General features: G+C 33.6%; 1 protein-coding gene across 5 annotated transcripts in view; it reads right to left on the bottom strand.

Moving 5' to 3' along the window:
• Window positions 1–16,395: 16,395 nt before the first annotated feature.
• KIF18A (kinesin family member 18A) overlaps window positions 16,396–21,381 on the bottom strand; it is a 90,098-nt gene continuing 85,112 nt past the window's right edge. For 4 of the 5 annotated variants that reach the window (XM_035262283.3, XM_035262284.3, XM_078339271.1 and 1 more), the window contains 2 exons: window positions 19,350–19,456; window positions 16,396–17,063 (listed from right to left, as the gene is read on the bottom strand). In XM_035262283.3, the coding sequence (XP_035118174.3) occupies window positions 16,981–17,063; window positions 19,350–19,456 (190 nt within the window). In that variant the 3' untranslated portion in view covers window positions 16,396–16,980. The remainder of the gene's footprint in view (window positions 17,064–19,349; window positions 19,457–21,381) is intronic. The other variant, XM_035262285.3, reaches the window with a different exon arrangement.

Raw genomic sequence — 21,381 nt, forward strand, 5'->3', positions numbered from 1 at the left:
TCAGATTTTCAACCACAGCTATTCTAAATTTTTGTCATCCACAGTTATTGCTTTAAATTCTTCTCTAAAGCCATTTGCAATCACATTCCTGGAAAAGACTCTAAAAAGTACTCTAAAATACACTTTTCTAGTAACTATAAGATCAGTGGACTAAATTAAATTTTTTCAAAACTCTAATGAAGAAACTGATGGGTTCATAAAACTGCTAATCATGCTCAAGCAGAACAAAAATAATTACATGAGAGTGACTGATGTTTTATGACTTTTAATTGAAACACTGTTGGTTCTTACTTAAACACATTGTTTTTCATATTTAAGAAAGTTTTCTTTAGTAAGCTATCTATAGTTTACAGCAATTTTGTAAAGTATATTTTTGTAAACAAAGAAAGAAAAATTTGATTTATATGCCTATCTGATTATTGTGAAATTTGAAAACTATTTGTGTGTACTCTTATGTCAATATGGTTATTTGCATGTCTAATAATAATCTTCTCTCTCTTTATGGCAGGATACAACTGGTTATGTTACCAAGGTTTTGCTTAAAATGTATTTGAGCATGTGCACAGAATGCCTGGGTTCAAGGGTTCACAGCCTTTCAGTGAGTAAATAAAAAGTGTCACTTCTGTATAGGCTCAGGAACTTTAAGACTGTAGCTAAAATTTAAAATGTGCATTAGTTTGGGTTCCTAACCTCAAGAAGTTTTAAACTCTGAGATCCTATGTGATCTATGTAGAGAGAAAAAGTAATGTTTTTAAAGAAAAGCTGTAATACACTTTTTATTAGATTGTAATGCTATGTATTGCTTTCAAGTGTTTTTAATCTACCTGTAAACGAGACTAGATCCTTAATTCTTCTATATTCCTCCAATAACACTTTTTTCATGAAATTATTAAAAAAATTAGCAACTGCTGTGCTCCTAAAGCCCAATAAGCTAATACTAGGTGAATTTTAAGGAACAAGTCTTGTGTCTGATGTATGGACCATACAAAAAGTTCCCTAAACTGCCTGATGTCATACCAGAGACATTTAAACTACAAGCTGGATGAGAAATTGATGTTTTCATGCTGTAGATAACTTTTTCCAAGACACCGAAACAAGATTATATATTGTAATAAAACTCTCACCCTTCTCAATATCTACCTTTTCTACTTGTCAGGGTTAACAGTCATTTGATTTATTCATTTGGATGCCTTTAAGCAGAGGTTTTTGGATCAAAAACATTATGCAAACTGAGATGGACACATTACTATTAATTTTACTTTGTATTCTCCCTTTTTAGACTTTATGTTTGTTACTAGTTAAATTTTTGCAGAAGTACAACCCGTAATAAAATAATGCTGAGGCAGCACTTTGAAATTGATAGCAAAACAACAATTGAACTTATTAGTGGACTCTAGGTAGACTTAGCTTCAGGACTACTCCCTTCAAACCTTTCATGTTGCTCAAATGTGGCTAAAACGGTTTTGAAACTGACTCCAAGCTATCAATCATTCTCTCCAATGTGGGACTAGACTAACAAACTACAATAGGTCCATCCTGGCCCCAAGGGACAATAAAAACCTAACTACAGATGACTGATCAGTGATGCTTTTGAAGAAAGATATTGACCAAAAGGCAGAAATGTGAACATTGACAGATCAAAATGGAGTGACTTGTGTTAAAAAAAATCCTGACAAATAGAGCCAGGAAGGTTATAGAAAAAGGGTTATTATGCATAAATGCTTGACAACCAAAACTATCACCAATGACTACCAAAACTGCAAACTTGCACAAAGGCCATCAAAATCTATTTTTTGATGCTTCAACTGCAAAGAACATTTGCCCAACAACTGCATATTTAATTTCTGACTAGCCTCACACCCATCTTACTGATCCTTTTGGTCAAGGATAATTGTCTCAAAACAATTATATCATTTTCTTTGTTTCTAAACTTTTGTCTTCATTTACCTTCTTGGATATGTGCATAGTTCATTATAGCACACATATTCCCATTGCAATGGTCTGTTTCTGAATGTATATAATTTTCTTTTAGAGATCTTCTTTTTGTTATTTAGATTGAAGCTGTAAACATAATTAAAGTGCTTCTCTGAGTCATGTAAATCTTGGTAGCAAATTATCAAACCTATAGAGGGGTCTTGAGAACCTCAATTTGTAGCTAAGTTGGACAGATGTGTGGGTAACCTGGGGACCTTTACTTGCAATTGGTATATGAAGTGGGAAGCAGTCTTGTGAGACTCAGCCTTTAATCAGTGGGTTGTGCACTAACTTCAGAAAGTCAATGTCATAATTGAATTGTAGGACACTCAGTGCCCAGAGAGTTAAAGAATTGGTTAATAAGAGCAAAACTTCCACACATATGGTTTCACAGTAAAGTTTTGAGAGTGTAGTGAAGTGTTGAGTATTTAGAATAGAGATAAACAAGGAGTTCTCATTTCATGGAGAGGCCAAAATCAAACAGGCTTTAAAAAAAAAAACAAACAAACAAACTTCTTTAAAACTGTAAAATCGGGTCCAAAGTGGCTCCCGCCGGAGGTCATGGCGCTCGCGAAGGCGAGGTCATCAGTTCAAGGCTAACCTCATAAGCTCAAACTGATTGGCAAAAAAAAAAACAAAAACAAAAACAAAACTGTAAAATCCCAATTAAAATGACCAGAACACCCAATTCCTCAATTCTAATTGAGATTATTCAGGCCAATTAGAGCTAACAGTAATTCCATCCAATTCCCATTCATAATATCAATAAAACCTTTAATTTACATATAAAGTGTGATTATTTTTTCTTTTTTTTATGGGCTTAGTACAAAACTTAAACTTTTAAATATATTGACAGGGTAAATTTACACAGTACTAATAAAAGCTGCCTACTGGATATGTTACATGAATTTTAATGTAGCAAAAGAAAGAAATTCTTTACTTTTAGCTAAAAATACTACGTACACGATTACACAGTTATAACTAAGTAATTATTTCATAATGTTGACATTACAGAAAAGTCAATAACTTAATATGTGATTTTAAAAAATTTTGACAAAAGTTATAATTTAAAACAAAGCAAAACAACTCAATGTTTAGGCCTAAAATGAGAGCCTTGCCAAGAATGGCATAACCACATATCCCTCTGCCCACACAAAGGGGAAATAGCATATACCTCTCAAATTATATGACTCATTCACTACCTGAGAGATATAGAACATATGACCTAGGTCACTCTGGAGGAGTCAGAACATATTTTAAAAGATAATTATAAGAAATAAGTCACTTTTAAAGTTACTGTGAAAACAATATAAATGCACTGCGCTATTTGTACAGCATTCGAATTGTGTTCCCTAGATTAAGCAATTTGCTTCTCTCTGGCAAATGCCAACATGAATCATATTAGGGTTTCCCATTGCATTTCTTGAACACAGGCAAATATAGGACCAGGTACTGTGTTAGGTGCTGATGAATAAGGGTAAACAAATGTGACTCGATCCTGGATTTCGTAGACTTTATTAGTCTTGTTGTCACGAACATCACACAACCAAAATGCAATGGAATATGACATTGCTGGTTTATTCTTTCTAAGTAAAATACCTTCTCTACTGTTTTTCGCACCGTAAGTAGAGATTGGTTCACTGTCAGGAAATGCAAGCTTATCTAAAAATAAGCTTGTTTCTGGCCATTGTTTCTGTCAATTGTTCCTGCCCAACATTTTATGGTTGTATACCCCTACTGGGCTATTGGTTCTAATTTTAGTTAAGAAAAATAAACATAGATGACATTTCCAAACTCTCTGTATGTAAATTAATTTTATAGTAAAAATATAAGTTTTCACAGTCTGTGATTGTCTCATGAATATTTACAATGAGTGTTTTTCTACTCAGCTTTTTGTTTTCTTCTAAGGTACATGTAGTTTCATCTTTGCATCAATGATTTCTTTTCATTTGAAATTTTTACCATTATGAATATTTCTTAATGTACAACTATGAAGAGGTTAACTGACCCTTTCATAAATAGACATGTTTTCATATAAAAGGTCCATTTTGCTACAGGTGGGTAACTAAAGCAGCAACTGGCTTCAGCAATATAATAATCTGAAGAATTAATTATTCAGGAACAGGTTTTCTCTCGTTCCCCAACCCTACCACTTTTCTTTCTAATGCCACTTCCAATTGAAAAATATTTCAAATTTAAGCTACTTGTATTGCTGAGTAATGCTAAACTGTGCAATATTATGTTACAATCCATCTGACATTAGTTAATATGATAGGATGTAGAATATTTAATTTTCATTTTAATATGTGCTTTAGGTATAGATATGTTTCAAGATGCTTCCTATAATTCAGAATTTATGTTGCAAATGTTTTTTGCAGATAGCCCTTATTGTGGTCACTAAGACTAAACATATATAACATTCATTGTATTAAATGTGCTTTTCCCATCGAAATGTTGCAAATTATTGGCATTCATCTGAAGAACTTGTTAAGTATCAAAAATTTTGTACCCGCTAGTATCTGGAATATGCCTTGAAGCAAGTTCTGTTTACAGACAAAGTCTGTAAGATATCCAAATACCACTGTGATGTGTTTACAGTTTATAAAAGAATTAAATATCAAGTTCTTTTGGGTGTGCATTTCCAAATGAGCATTAAATGAATTGTGGGAAAAAACTAGAAAATTTTCATCTGGCACATGTAAAATGAATGAATAATTGCATTCATCTTTTTTTCACAGCTTATTCTTGGTTGCTAAGGGCATCTTTAATGGTCATTAAGTTCAAGACAGGGGATTAGTTTATTTTTATAAATGGATTTCACCTGAAAATGTCGTTTCTATGCAATCAACTGTATCATCTTGGGTCTATGAGCAATGATGCTGAACTATAGACAGACGGAGAATTTTGAAAAGAGTTCCAACTAATTCTGACAGCCATCACTTTCCAACCCCTTAGTTAAAAATTAACTTCCAATAGTGGGAAAAAGATATGAAACCTACCCAATATCTACAAGAGACATTAAAAATCACAAATTTTTATCCATAATTTCTTTTTTGGGAGGCAGAATGAGTTGACCTAGGGAGATATGAAGATTATTAAATAAAATCAAAGTTCATTACATAATACCGCCTGCCAAATTAAACTTACAGGCATGAGGAAGCAGCCTCCATAGAAAAATAATTGTCATAGGAATAAAAACGTATTGTGTTGGTTACAAAGAAGTGCTAAAGTTCACCTGTACAGAGTTTATTTAGTTCAATTAGTTCTCAAGGTTTGTCCTTTAAAGCTTCCCGTGAAAGGAAAGCCAGCAATGGAACATCTTTCAAGACCATCAAAGTATTTAAAGTATTTAAGGGAGTACCTTTGGCTGGCTGGGTACTACAAAGAGCCAATAAGGGTTGTTCACTGCTTTAAAGCAGGCAAGACAGCCAAAAGGGAAGACTCTCTCATTACAGGCTTTGAAAGCAATATTTAGGATCATGGACTTTTAGCCTTTAGCAGTGTAAGTCCCAAACTGCTTGAATGATTTATACTTTAGAGGGCAAGTATAAGGGGGGGGCTTTATCAAATTAATGGCCAACACATGTATTTAGTGGAAGCATTAAGTTGGAGTTAAACATTGATTTTTAAAAATTCCATGTGAAGGATGGCCAAGATACATAGGCCTGTGTTGCTGTAATTACGAACAGATGTTCTAATTTTTTCTACCATGTATATCTCCTTTTGATACCTTCTATTTCCTCCTGGCTTTGCTGGCTCCATTTGCCAGTGATGTCCAGGAAGGGAAATACAACCCTTATTGATACCAATTTTTGGCTTTTTCTTTTTAAAATTAAAAAAAAAACTTAGGAAAAGAGGGAAGAATGGTTATGTGGGAAAATTGGTAGATTTTTATAAGATACATAAGTAAAAAAACAGTAATGTAAAAAAATGTATGTTATAGTAGTGTCAAAATGTAAAAATATGATAGCATTAATCATTATAATAAAGATAAGTTAGTTTGGGCTGGGGTGAAAACTTGAGGACAGGTACTTAGTTGATGACGTCAGTAGAACTGAATAATGTAGTTATGGATCATTTGTGTATAGAGAATGATTTAATTAAGAAATTCAGAAAATGTTCTAATTTTAAGATACACCTATCTATTTCTATACCTATGTGGGGGAGGGAGTGAATATGAACAGATTAGACTTCAAGCAATCACTCTAATACAATAAAAATGAAATTTCAGTTTCATTGTCAAAAGAATTTAAATATGCACAGCGAAAGAAATAGTCCACAAAAAAGACAACCTGCAGAATGGGAGAAAATATTTGCAAACTATGCAACTGACAGGGTACTAAAATCCAGAACTTAAAAGAAACTCAAACAACTAAAAACAAACTAAATCCATTAAAAGGTTGGCAAAGGATATGAATAGACATTTTTCTTTTCTTTTTTTTTTGAGACAGAATTTCCCTCTTGTCACCCAGGCTGGAGCACAATGGAGTGATGTTGGCTCAGAGCAACCTCCACCTCCTGGGTTCAAGTGATTCTCCTGACTCAGACTCCAGAGTAGCTGGGATTACAGGTGCGTGCCACCAAGCCCAACTAATTTTTGTATTTTTAGTAGAGACAGGGTTTCACCATGTTGGCCAGGCTGGTCTCAAACTCCTGATCTTCGGTGATTCATCTGCCTCAACCTTCCAAAATGTTGGGATTACAGGCGTGAGCCCCTGTGCCCAGACAAATAGACATTTTTCAAAAGAAGACATACAAATGGCCAACACATATGAAAAAATGATCAATATCACTAATCAGATACATGTAAATCAAAACCACAATGAAATATCATCTTACACCAGTTAGAATGGCCATTATCAAAAAGTAAAACAACAACAGATGTTGGCAAGGATGTGGTGAAAGGGAACACTTATATACTGGTGTTGGGAAAGAAAATTAGTACAACCTCTATGGAAAACAGTATGGAGATTTCTCAGAGAACGCAAAGCAGAATTATCATTTGACCCAGAAATCCCACTACTGGGTATCTACACAAAGAAATTGTTTTATAAAAAAGATACCTGCACTCATATGTTTTTCAGACTATTCATAATAACAAAGATATGGAATCAATCTAAGTGTCTATCAATAGATGACTGTATAAAATTAAATGTGATATATAAAATGTGATATAAGTAATGTGATATATGTATATATTAATATATATCACATTTACTTTTTGTATTCTATTGTGTGTACATATATATTTTCTGTACTTGTCCTTTAGACATTCCATACAAAATGAAATACAAAAAGCCATAAAATAATAAAATTCTCACAAAAGCCATAAAAAAGAATGAAATTGTCTTTCATAGCAGCATGAATGAAACTGGAGGCCATTATCTTAAGTGAAACAACTCAGAAACATGAAGTCAAATATTGCATGTTCTTGCTTATAAGTGGGAGCTAATAATGTGTACATGTGGGTACAGTGAGAAAGAATAAATAATGAAGACTCAGAGGGTGGGATGAGGGAGAGGAATGAGGGGTGAGAAATTACTTAGTGGGCACAGCGTACATTATTTGGGTGATGGTTACACAAAAAGCTCAGATATTACTATTGCACAATATGTTTATGTAACAAAACTGTAGTTGTGCCCCTTAAATTTATACAAATATAAGAATTTAAATGTGGCATATCTTTGAAAGGTCATATAGTATATGTAAGCATTTTATGTTGGAAGGTTTGGGAAAAACTAATCTCTTACATCTCTTTTCTGGAATCAAAACCAACTGAGAAATAGAAATAAGATCTAGGATGGGAGTAATAACAAAATATAGGGCTTTCTACTACTTCTTCCCTAAGTTTAAATCTTGGTTCTTATCAAGCCAGCCCCATGAAGAAACATAACCTAGCTAATGTGCTTTGAATACAAATAAGCAAAAATGGAAATGCTAAGAGGACAGTGGGGCTCTGGGCTTGTGTACAGACACTGGCTGTTTACTGTATGTAAGTAAAAACTGGGAGAACAAAGACCACAGGAAGGCAGAGAGTTGAGAGAATGGAGCAAGAGGATTGGCCACACATGAAATAGAGTAATAATGCTCTATACTTTAACTCAACCCAACAGAGCAATGTGGAACAATGGATGATGGTATTTTGTAATTCCAGATTAGATAAATCATTTATTTTTTTGGGAAGAGTGAATAAGAAAGTAAAGAAATAAGTTTCTCTATTTCTTCTCAGAAAAAGAGAAGAAATGTTACTATTTCATGGGTAAATGAAAGAATATACAAAGATGAAGAAAATTTTTATTCCTTACAGTACCTTTTCATTTTTCTGCTTGAATTATTTAAAATTTTGGTTGCAATTGACAGAAAATAAAAGTGGCTTCACATAGAAGACCTGTACATGAAAGTTTATAGCAATTTAATTTGTAATAGCCCCAAAATAGAAACAACCAAAATGTCCTTCAGTAGGTGAATAGTTAAACAAATTGTGGTACATTCACACCGTAGAATATTGTTAAGCAGTAAAATGGAGTGAAGTACTGATATATGCATCAACTTGGATAAATCTAAAGGACATTAAGCTGATTGAAAAATAAAGCCAATCTCAAAGGGTCCATGAAGCTGGGGAAGATGCCAGAGATTAAGGCTTACATGATTCTTACACCTTGTAACCTGGGACACAAAGTCTCCTACAATCTTAGGGAAGACAAAATTTTGGATCAGTCCTCTTGGAACCAATCACTATTGTCAGTAACACCAAATACACTGATGGGCCTTAATGTGCTGGGGGGAAAAACAGGGTGTGTGTGTGTGTGTGTGTGTGTGTGTGAGAGTGTGTGTATGTGTGTATGTGTGTGCAAACAGGGATAGCTCCATTGGGACCTCACTGAGGAAAGGAGTAGTTTCCCAAAGAAGTGAGATGTTTTAATCAAATTCAGGTAACATGAACCTGGCAAAATAGCAGATGTCTACTGTACTACTAAAATATCACAGTGACAACTATGTAGATATGAATAAATATTTGATACTCTAACTTGTAAAACATTTAAATATTACTATAATACAACAAAGAATATTTATGTGTTTAAATGTTACTTACTTTTGGAAAGAAAAGACTAGAAAGACTGAACAAAATTTAGTAATTAACCAAAAGCCTAAAAGAAACATAGTTCCAGGATGAGTGGCAAAATGAATCTCAACATTGCATTGTAAGTGAAGATGGTACAAAAAATCAGAAATTCACCAGTCTTTAAATTACACAGAAAACTAAGACTTTATATGTAAAATGATTAGTAGTTGAAACATGTTAAAGTTTTAGAAAGTAAGTACAGGCTCTTTAACATTGATCTAATAATTAAAAATACCCATGTATGCATTCAAACTTAGAAAATACCTTTTACATAGGCCCCAAACCCCTGTGATGATTATTAAGTTAAGTGGTAGATGGGGACATTTTGCTGAGTTTGGGCCCTTTTAGGTAATGCTCTGTAGCACAAGATAGGAAAGAGGTTGCTGGTTGCCAGGGATGTACATTTAGTGAGAAGATTCTCTTCAAAGGAGCAAAGATAACTGAAGACTAATAAAATAGTTTGATCTTTCAGACTTAATTTTTTTTTTTTTTGAGACGGAGTTTCGCTCGTTACCCAGGCTGGAGTGCAATGGCGCGATATCGGCTCACCGCAACCTCCGCCTCCTGGGTTCAGGTAATTCTCCTGCCTCAGCATCCTGAGTAGCTGGGATTACAGGCACGCGCCACCGTGCCCAGCTAATTTTTTTGTACTTTTAGTAGAGACGGTTTCACCATGTTGACCAAAATAGTCTCGATCTCTTGACCTCGTGATCCACCCGCCTCGGCCTCCCAAAGTGCTGGGATTACAGGCTTGAGCCATCGCGCCCGGCCCCAGACTTAATTTTTGATTAATATTTTTAACTTGATATTAAGAATTCAGGGGAGCAGAGCAGTTGGAAAAAGAGAAAATTGTGAAGTAGCATTTTGTATTAAGAACTGTGGGCAAGGCGTCGTGGCTCACGCCTGTAATAACAGCATTTTGGGAGGCTGAGGTGGGCGGGTCATGAGGTCAGGAGATTGAGACCATCCTGGCTAACATGGTGAAACACCATCTCTACTAAAAATACAAAAAATTTAGCCGGGCATGGTGTCACGTGCCCATAGCCCCAGCTACTTGGGAGGCTGATGCAGGAGAATTGCTTGAACTCAGGACGAGGAGGTTGCAATGAGTGGAGATCACTCCACTGTACTCCCGCCTGGGCGATAGAGCAAGGCTCCATCTCAAAAAAAAAAAAAAAACTGTGGTGTAAAAATCTACATTAACAATTGTTATTGGGAAGAACAGGAAGGGTTAAAAAATTTTAAAAAGACTTACAATGATTCTGAAATAATCACACTGAAGGAGATAATGGGAAAGGGATGTGTGCCAAGGGTGGTGGTATTAGAAAGGATTTCCAGGATTTCATATTTGAGAAGTGGCTTATAGAGGGGAAGATTATTCTGCAGGGATGAGAAATAAGGCTGAAGACATAGTATTTGTGTCCAAGGTCCTGATCATTGAACTATTTTCCTCTCATGTCTCTACTCTTCTTGATTATACCAAACATATATCCTTCAACTTCCATCTAGTTCAAAGTATAAGAATGCATATATATTTTTTAAATTATGACTTCTGGAAAATTTTGTCTTATATCTCACTTGGGCATACACATACAGGTAATCCTTTACTTTTAACGAGGTTATGTCCTGATAAACCCACTGTAAATTCAAAGTCTCATTAAGTTGAACTGTGTGGCTGACTGGGAGCTATGGCCTGCTGCTGCTGCTCAGCATTGTGAGAGAACCAGTACAACTATTCTGTTTTTCACTTTTAGTACAGTATTAAATACATTACATGAGATGTTCAGTACTTTATTATAAAATAGCCTTTGTGTCAGATAATTTTGCTCAACTGTAGGCTAATATAAGTGTCCTGAGCATATTTAAGGTAGGCTAGGCTAAGCTAGGTTTGATAAGTTAGGTATGTTAAATGCATTTTTGACTCACAATATTTTCAGCTTATTATGGGTTTATCAGGACATAACCTGAGGAACATCTGTATATACATATAAATGACAGAAATATCTCAGAAGTAACCTTCCCCAACAGGTCTTAACTTGAGGGACTAATCCCTATAGTGGCTGTTAGTAGAACTTAACATTTGCAAAGCTTGAGTGATTTGTAAGATGATGTTCACTCAGAGAAGTATGGCTTATCTATCAATTACTACCGTTTGGGGGAAGTCACAGGAGGGGATAAGCTTAGTACTCTGCATATACATTTCAAAAACAATTGCCCTGTGCTAATTCCTGAAACATACATTTATATTTTCTCTTAATGTCCCAGTTGTGCCTTCAGACTTTGAATATGGAGTCTTAACACAAAAAAATTCAGGATGTAAACCACTGATTTTGTAACATATCTTACACCTTTAGTGGTTAACAACTTATGAGCAAGTTGTGAATATGCAAAAAAAAATATATGTGTGATATTTTGGTTGTAAAAGAAAGAACATTCTTGAAAAATCAGTCTGTAGGATTTGTGAATGCCTTCAGTGATGCTAATGACTTTTCTACATGTACTAGTAACAATATTTTTGTTTCAATTTTTTAATTTTCTGAGATGGAGTCTTGCTCTGTTGCCCAGGTTGGAGTAGAGTGGCGCAATCTTGGCTGACTGCAACCTCTGTCTCCAGGGTACAAGCGATTCTCCTGCCTCAGCCTCCCAAGTAGTTGGGATTACAGGTGCCTGCCACCATGCCTGGATAATTTTTATATTTTTAGTAGAGATGAGGTTTCACCATGTTGGCCAGGCTGGTCTTAAACTCCTGACATCAAGTTATCCACCCATTTTGGCCTCCCAGAGGGCTGGGATTACAGGCGTGAACCATTGCACCCAGTCTATTTTTGTTTTTAATACAAACAATGTGAGCTAGATACAGTTTGCTGATAATTATGAAATGCATTGAATAAATCTCAAATATGGATATAATTTACTGAACTTCATCCACATATTAAAGCTAATTATCAGTTACAAGTGAACAGGTGACTCAGATTTGTTTTCTGTAGTAGAGATGCTTTTTGTATAAACCATATGCAGTGTTAGCCACACTGCAGATAGAGGCATTTTATAACAACTTTAGTTCAAAAATTCCGATTCTGCTACTGTATGGCTGTGGAATTTTTGGTAAATTACTTTATTTTTCCAAGTATCTTCTCCTTTTTCAGTCAGAAAACTAAATATTATTTATAAATCATCTAAAATCCTCATAGCTATGTGTTTTGGAATTCAGTTTTTTTGTTATAGAAATGCAATATAATATATGTACTGTATTTATATGTAACACCCTCACCCCCAGTAGGATCTGGGCTAATACTCTATAAATGAATATTAACATTTCTGCAGCAAAGCCTCTGAATGTTTGTACTAAGCAGGGTAAAGACAGTTAATAGACTCATATTAGCAAAAGTCAGGTTCTACAGACAAAAATTATACAAAAGCTGATTTTAAAAATCTGTGAAGTTTTGGAATTGAATAAGAAGTTGTAGATCTATAACATTTACTTTTTTAAAAAGTGTATTTAATTGATAAAATTCATACATATTTATCACATTCAACATGAAATGTAACATCTACTTAAAAAGCTGAGCAGTAAGTAAAAAATGTGTTTAAAACATTTATCATATGAAAAGAGCTCAAAAAACTATGACTGTTATTATGTGTTCATTAAGAAATGTGGACTGAGGGCTCCTTTACAAATAAGGGAACACTTTATAAGGCTTGTGGTTGGAAGTTGGTCTCAAAGTAAGGTGAGACTATCCTGATTCCAGAATTTGCAACTCCATTAATACCAAAGCAAGCTCTTATTGAGTAGTTACTGTAGATATTTCCAAGTTATTTAAATATGAAAGTCAAAGCATAATATAAAACAAAATGCAGTTGTTATAAATACGAATCCCTCTTCAGTTTAACAATGTATACATATATATGTATATATATACATATATATGTATAGCAGAACTGATTATGCATGTATATATGTACAGCAGAACTGACTTCATATATATACATATATGTACACTTTTGCTATATTTATGTGTGTGTGTATATATATATACATACATATATATTATATATATATATTTTTTCAGTATTGCTGTAACTATTTTGAAAGTGCAAATTTGCTCCTATGGCATTGATACATTAGAGAACCATTTGAGCCTAATGTTATTTTTGTACTTGGTTTCACGATCTTTCATCTGGATGAAACACTAGGTGAAAAGAAAACTGCATTCAGTGAAACCAAGCTACATAACAATATTCAAAATGAGCATATCTCAGAACAGTGGGCCACAGCCATCTACATCTGGTATTATAAATTCCTGTCTGAATTCAGATCACCCTCCTTCCATCACTTTCTAGTAACTCACAAGCTACAATATTTCCACATCCACTTCCAAGCACACTTCCCTTCTCAAGGCAAAATGCCATATTTATCATAGTACTTACATATTTCTTAAACATTTAACATGTAAAACTGAGCCACTGTTTTTATTAGTTTCCTTTCTTTTAATGTGCTGGTAACAAACCTTTTGAGTGTTGTGCCACTAACCTCATTTTCCCCATAAACCTGGTGGTTTCATTGTACAACTTTGCATAGCAATTTGAGTTTTAGGAACACATATGCCATGTTATAGCAATGCTGTTGTTCATGAAACTTGGTGTGTACTCTACCTACCTTTGGCATGTAAGCAGTCAAATATAACATCCAGGAATGTAAGAACATGTTCTTCAACTAACTTTAAAAAGTAGGAAAGCATAATATAAACTTATTTGTAAAAATGTTACTCTACAAAAAACAAAATTTGTTTTACTCAGGTAAACTCCAAAGTAATCTCAGAAATGCTGAACAGTGTAGCTCAGAAGAGACTGTCATCTATGTTTCTTTTGATCTATTGATTTACTGTATAAAAATTATCACAGCATTATTTATAAAATTCACACTTAAAAATTTTACAAATATGTCCACGACAGTTTTAAATGTGAATAAAAATGAAAAGTACAAAACAATATAAAAAGTATGATCCTATTTTCATTAAAAATCTCCAAGAATATAGGACAAAAAAAATATATATATATGACTAAAATAAATGTCTAGGCAAAAGACATTACTTTCAATGGCAAAAACCGCAATTACTTTTGCAACAACCTAATATTAACAGTAGTTACACCTGGGAAAAATGACATTGGTAGGAGGTGAGGAGGAAGCACATTTACTTCATACCGTTCTGTATTGTTTTTTAGAACAACACAGTTTTTAAACAAAAATTAGTTATTTTAGTTAAAATATATCTATAATGTTACCAACACAAAGATAAAGGTTTGAGGCGATGGATATGCTAAAATCCTGACTTGATCATTGTACATTGTATACATGTATCAACATATCACACTGTACCCCATGTATGTACAATTATTATTTACCATTTAAAAGTACATGTATTAATTTAAAAAATTAATTAAAAATCAAGCCGGGTATAGTGGCTCACGCCTGTAATCCCAGCACTTTGGGAGGCAGTGGCGGGTAGATCAAGAGGTCAGGAGATCGAGACCATCCTGGCCAACATGGTGAAACCCCATCTCTACTAAAAAAAAAAAAAAATACAAAAATTAGCTGGGCGTGGTGGTGTGTGCCTTTAGTCCCAGCTACTAGGGAGGCTGAGGCAGGAGAATTGCTTGAACCCAGGAGGCGGAGATTGTAGTGAGCCGAGATTGCGCCACTGTACTCCAGTCTGGCACCTGGTGACAGAGCAAGACTGTCTTAAAAAAAAAAAAAAATCAAGCTGTCATGTTAGAAGTTAGGATAGCTGTTACCATTGAGGGATGTGGTGACTGGGAGAAGATGTAAGGGCGTCTTCCAAGGTATTGATAATTTTCTATTTCACAATTTGAGTGCAGATTACATGGGCATGTTCACTTTGTGAAAATTAACTGCTATATATTCACTTATGATTGATCTATTTTTTACATAAGGCTCACTTAAAAATGGTTTCACATTTACTAATCAAATAGCATTCTTGTTTTAGTTTAATCATAGTTAACAGCTTTCTTTTTCCACAGTCATTATGGTTTATTCCCCCTAACTTCACCTTAATCTAGTTATATGACAAAGGCCCTTTTATATTTACAGAAGGCTAAACCTCTACCTGATACAAATGGCATATAAGAAAATCATGCTTATACCTTACAGTATGAGGAGGATCAGGAGGTATAGTCACTTATTAATTATGGCAGCCACTCACCAGCATCTGGTAAAAAGATTTCTTTCACCTAAAATGGAAAGGAATAGAGGTGAGAGTGACTGTTAAACAGGCAACAGCCAAATGACAAAAGGGCCAAAAGAAAATGTGTGTATGGTAGTTTTCTGTTGACAGATCCTGAATATGCTCTATGAATATGGAATCACCAGTGTCAGAGCTGAAAGAGACTACAAAGATTATTTTCACTCTCCCAACCAGATTTTAAATGGAAAAACTTGATTAGCTGAAAGGCGTATAATGTTTCAGCTTTTTAAGCTGAAGGTTAAAAAGCTGAAGGTTCCTGTGCTGCATAAAACTAAAAGTGCATTTGGCCAAATATTTGTTACATTCAGCAAACAAACAGGATAGGCAAGGCAAGTAAACAAGGTTGTATAATAAAGTTGCAGTTCCATGTGCTTCCTATAGCAGCAAGAATGATTAAAACATCTTTTCTCATTAAGAAGCCTATGGATTATTTTCAGATTTGGCTCTGGTGCCACATATCTTGATCTTATTTGAAATACAAATCTACAAAATTCACATTTTCTATAAAATAATAATTTAGAGCAGGAGTCCCCAACCATGGCCTGTTAGAAAACAGGTCCACACAGCAGGAGGCGAGTGTTAGGTGAGCGCTCCCATCGCTGGTATTACCACCTGAGCTCTGCCACCTATCAGATCAGCAGGGCATTAGATTCTCATAGGAGTGTGACCCCTATTGCAAACTGTGCATGTGAGGGATCTAGGTTGTGCACTCCCTATGAGAATGTAATACCTGATGATCTGTGACTGTCTCCTGTTACCCCAAGATAGGACTGTCTAGTTGCAAGAAAACAAGCTCAGGGCTCCCACTGATTCTACATTATGGTTAGTTATATAATTATTTCTTTATATATGTAATAAAGAATGTAATAAGAATAGAAATAAAGTGCACAATAAATGTAATGTGCTTGAATCATCCTGAAACCTTCCCCACCTCGGTCCATGGTTTTGTCTTCCACAAAACTAGTCCCTGATTCCAAAAAGTTTGGGGATCACTGGTTTAGACTATGTAAGGTGTAGTAATGAGACAAGAAAATAAAAGACTTTAAAATCTACATCTTTAATATATCAAGTAGCAAAGAAAAATATTTTTATTTGTGATAACTTAAATAATATTTATAACAATTTTATGGCCACATATATCTATAATTGTACATTAAAGTATTTTTAAAAAGGAAAATAATATATATATGATAAAAATAATGTATAAAAACATAATAGAGGACCAAATACATCTTGGGCCATAATTTTACCACTTCTAAATTCTTATTTCAAAAAATAGTAAGGATAATTTAACTCATTACTATTTACTAAAATGTCCTAGTCAACTTGTTGTGGCATAGTAAAGCTAGGCGGCCGCCATGCTAACTTACACTCAGGGATTTTAAAAGGCAACAAATAATTAAAACACTTAAAAGACAACCTTTTCTTTTGAAATTTTATATTTTTTTACAATACAAAAGAAGAAAACAAAGAGTTTCATTTTTCTGCTTGCTGAAAGTATTTGAGTAAACTTAGCTTTAGGATGGGTCTTCTTTCAAAGATTTTAATATTTTTGAAAGGGTACAGATAAACTTTGATAACGGATTTGTTCAACTTCATTTTGGTTGGTTTTGAAGTGATTTATCTTAGATTTCCTTTAGAAATGTTTCTTCCAAATTTTCTAACCATGCTTGGATCTATTTTACAGATGTTTCTTTTATGTTCTAGAGAAGAAATAAAAAGACACATAAATATGGTAAAAGTATCATTCAAAAAGTTTTAATCATTCCACTTTTCAAAATTACAGTCACAGGAAGGAAAATTTACTCTTGAAATTCATAGTTGTTAATTAACATAATTTAAAATATAATGACAACAAAGATTCATTAATATCTTTGGTTTAAAAGCTGTTCAAATTCATATTGCAAAGTGAAGTTTCAGTGAGTGCATGCACATACACACACAGATATCAGGTGAAGTAGTTGAATTAACTAGTATGTTCACTTGCTTTCCTTCTGACTAATAAAAGACAATTTCTATAAGCATTTCTTCCCTTCCATAGCTGTGTCACCATTTTTTCCCCATTCCTTGTTTTATTTCTGCAGGGATTTAAAGTTCCATATTTTTCTGATTTAAAATTATCATTTGAATCTAATACTCCCTAAAGGACTGCTCTTAATCCTATAGCTCTTTTTCCCTTTACTGCCAGCTCTCAAATGTATTCTATTTATGCCCATTCTTCTGGTTCTTCATTAGCCTTCACCATCATTCTTTGTTCAACAAAGTGTTGTTACAACAGGGTGCCACTGACTTTTTTCAGCATCAATTTAATTGCTTATTCACTTTCTTGGTCATACTAGGTTTTAGCTTTAGAGGTACATATTCACTTAAGACTATTTCTTATTTCTCTCGCTGCTCAGTTAACAGGAGTTGCCTTTCCTGATCGTCCTGTGTTCCTTTTCCTGATCGTCCTGTGTTTCTTTATTTGTACACTGTTAGTTATAACACTTTGTTGAATACATTCTAAGGAAGGCAGTCTCAATTATCACTTTTTTCTGATGTGCATTTGGGCATTTTCACTTGAATATTATCATGTATATCAAATATTATCTTTCCTTATAAACTAATACCTCTTTCTAAGTGTTCCATTATCCCTAACAACATGTAATCTTTTAAACTTGGGTTAGCTCTCTTTTCTTCTTTGGCAAGCACTGTGATTTAGTATCATCTCCCACTTATTTTTCCCCCATAGTAGATATTTTTACTCACATTTCTTTATACATGAAATATATGATGCATTTGTATCTTCAGATAATAAGCATATTAGAAAAACCCAATTTTTATGACTTGAGAGTTTTGGTAAATTTATTATTTGGCTATAGAATTATGATTCTTGAAGAATTTTTTCAGAAGATCAATGGGGCAGTACACATCTACACTAACTACAGATACACGTTGTTAAGCATTATTAAATACAACACGTCGAACCAAATAATCATGGTAAATTTTATACTTTAGTATCTTACTGTCTGATGTTTCAATTTGCATGAGGATTATTTCTACTGAAGTTAAGGTAAACACCAGCTATTAAAGGAAGCAATCATTTACCAATACAGCTTAACAAAGTTACTGAAAAATTTTATATTACTCTAATCAAAAGGCATCGACAGAAAAAAGTAAGAATAATTTTCATGTTATTCTTAGAAATGTTATATCATCAAGCACCTTTAAATTGCATCTGCTATAAGTTCCTATAGAGAATAATCAAACTAGGTCTTATTGATCTTTGTATTCATCAAAGGACATGGTAAATGCTTAGTAAATAAAGTTTCTGAATGAAGTCTTAGGAACTGTAGTGTCACAGAGATAGATATCTAGACATTGGGGCCTATAAACTGGCTGGCATAATAAAGCTCTAGTTTAACTTAAGTGGTTTTGTTACCATGAACTCATGTCACTCCCATATGCAGTTGATGGACTGTAGTATCTTTCATACTGATAGGAAAGATCCATCAGTATCTTTTCCAACAGCCAATGGGAGTTACAATATGATTGTAACTAGATACAGACTGGAACCCGTGTGGTAGTTACACAATGAGTTAGAGGACAAATTATTTAAAATATTACACTAAGAGAAAAATTTAAAGTGGGTATAGTTTATTTGTAAAATATACTTGATTAGTAACATTAAATAATACATTTAGCCAATCATTTCAATTATTATGAGGCAGTAGGGATAACTAAAAGGGTACAGAATGTAGAGTTGGAAGATCTGGTTTTGAGTTTGGCTCCACCAATATAATATCTGTGTGATTTTGGGTAAATGCTTTACATTTTGTGTTTTAAAGTTTCATTATCCATAACATGTGGATAATCATACTTGTTCTACCACATAATAAAGGCAATAGATAAAAAGAGATTCTTATGAAAACACAATAAAAAACATAAAGTACTGTATGATTGTCAACATAGTCATGCCATTAAATATCAAATTTAAAACTGACACATACCCATTGTTGGTCTGTTTTCTTGTAAGTGCTTACTTGAATTCTCTTGTCGAACACGTTTGGCAAATCCACAATTTACGTCTGCAGTTAACAAAGTGTTTGATGTAGAGCTTGATGGGAAAATTTTTAATTTAGTTAAGCATTGTTTTATACCTCAAAATTCAAACTCATATTCCTCATGTAACAGTTGTGAAATCTCACAGAATTAGAGGTACTAAATATATTTTTGGTCCATAGAGAAATTTATCAGTGTGTGATTTTAAAATGAATATTTAATATCTTTATTCAAATTGAGTGTTATGCTTGTAGGTGTATGTTACAATTCTGCAGCAGAATATTCCAGGGTGCTTTGCTGGCAGATAAGCAAGCACTATTATTCAAAATGTAGAGATCAGTAGCACATAGGCATAAGAGGTTAAAAAAAAACTAAGCCCATGTTACAAATTTGGACAAAGAACTCTAATCTGAAAGGCATAAAAAAGTGAGACTGTTTGAAAAACCTTGTTTTAAAATGAAAGCAGTGTAACAGAATAAAAATCTCTAATTATTACAATCATAGAAACTGAAATAAAAATAATGACCTGTTTTCATTTGCTCTAGCTTCAAAAATTTAATCAGTCTTATACTGCTAATGGTTTAAATTTCCAACTCACTTTCAGTTGACATATTAGTAAACACCTACTATGGCCTTGTGTTACAGGATATACAAATAAATAAGGCACACAAATCCCTGTCCTAAAAATTTGTATAATGGACATACAGTAAAGTGAGAAAAAAATAAGACAAATACATGAAATAATGTAATGTAAAGTAAAAATATAGTGCCAAAGATTTCGTAATACAAAGAGCTATAGATTTTTGAGTGTAGAGTAAGAAAGAAAAATGAGAAATTTTGTGGATGCAATGGGTTTGATCTGGACCTTGAAAAACTGCTATCCTTCCTAGTCCTAAAGAGGAATAACTTTGAACAGGCAGGACTGGGGGTTGGGTGGAAAATGAACATCCTTCAGCACTGATTGAAATAAGCTAACTTTAGGGAAATTCTGGCTAATAATAAAGATACTATATAGTAATCACCCTTATTCATGGGGGGGATTTTTTCTAAGATTGCCAGTGGATGCCTGCAACCAATGATAGTACCAAACCCGATATATACTATGCACTCTCCTTCACATACCATGATAAAGCTTAATTTATAAATTAGGCACAGTAAGAGATTAACAAAACTAATAATAAAATAGAGCAATTATAACAATATATTATGGGTCAGGCACGGTGGCTCACACCTATAATCACAGCACTTTGGGAGGCCAAGGCGGGTGGATCACAAGGTCAAGAGACCCAGGTGGATCACCTGGTCAACAAGGTGAAACCTCGTCTCTACTAAAAATACAAAAATTAGCTGGGCATGGTGGTGCACGCCACCTTTTTTCACCTTTATACCCAAACCTTTTTTCAATTTAGATAAAATAGTCCATTGATCAAGTGTTTAACATTTATGTTGTAGGTCATAAACTACCAAGACTTAAAAATGGTATGAGTGCAAATTCAAATTATGTTAAAGACTATGAGAAATCCAAAGACATTTCCAGTTGTTTGTCAAATATATTTCCATAACTATTAATAAGTTAAGAATTAACCTTTTGCTCCCTTATATAGGTAGACTGTTTCTGCTCAATAAAAATAATACCTCTTATACTCTTTTGTCTGAAAAAATTTCTAGTTGAAATAATTAGACATCTTTCAAAACAAAATAAAAATGTATGGCAAGTATGAAACAGTTTTTGGTACTTAGAAAATTGTGGAACAAAGAAAAAAACCAATCACCCAAATAAACATGATACAAACAATCCAAAACTTTGATAAATATAACTGAGAAGTAAAAGCAAACATTATGTATGTATTATATTTATATATTTGATAGGCTAATCCATTTAGTAAAACAGTCTGCTACGGAAATATTAAACAAATTGTTAAGATTAAAAATCTAATATTCTTAATTATTTAAAAAAATCTGTTGGGTAGGTTTTGGAAT

This window comes from Callithrix jacchus, chromosome 10 (genome assembly GCF_049354715.1).
Source record: "Callithrix jacchus isolate 240 chromosome 10, calJac240_pri, whole genome shotgun sequence".
In the NCBI taxonomy this organism is placed as follows: Eukaryota; Metazoa; Chordata; class Mammalia; order Primates; family Cebidae; genus Callithrix; species Callithrix jacchus.